Source organism: Eimeria mitis, genomic scaffold (assembly GCF_000499745.2).
Source record: "Eimeria mitis Houghton genomic scaffold, Emh_scaff682, whole genome shotgun sequence".
NCBI classification, from domain to species: Eukaryota; Apicomplexa; class Conoidasida; order Eucoccidiorida; family Eimeriidae; genus Eimeria; species Eimeria mitis.
In genome coordinates, this window is record NW_013574928.1 from 3,045 (window position 1) to 3,411 (window position 367).

The 367-nt window shown below is 61.9% G+C and overlaps 1 protein-coding gene across 1 annotated transcript in view; it reads left to right on the top strand.

The window, feature by feature from the left end:
• Positions 1-367, top strand: part of EMH_0019610 (DnaJ domain-containing protein, related, related) — a gene marked incomplete at both ends in the record, with an annotated part of 4,896 nt that overhangs the window by 532 nt on the left and 3,997 nt on the right. Inside the window, one exon of the mRNA XM_013501392.1 lies at positions 1-365. Coding sequence (XP_013356846.1) covers positions 1-365 — 365 coding nt within the window. The remainder of the gene's footprint in view (positions 366-367) is intronic.

The window sequence follows — 367 nt, forward strand, 5'->3', positions numbered from 1 at the left end:
TGTATGACCCCAAGGGCCCCGTATCGAATTTCTGTCATCCGCGCAAGCCGCATGCAGCAGCAGCAGCAGCTGCTGCTGCTGCTGCTGCTGCTGCTGCTGCCCGCCGGCGGCCTCCCCAGAGCTCTCTGCTACTTATGCGAAGCCGCAGGTTGATGAGCCTTTTGTTGTCGAGGGACAAACAGCAGCAGCAGCAGCAACAGCGACAGCAACAGCAGCAGCAGCAGCAGCAGCAACAGCAGCAGGATGAACTGCAGCAGCAGCTGCTGCAGCAGCAGGAGGAGCAGCACGCCCACAACCACAACCATCAGCGGCGGCAACGCCACCAAAGGGGGAGGAGGCGTGGTCAACTACAGCAGCAGCAGCAGCA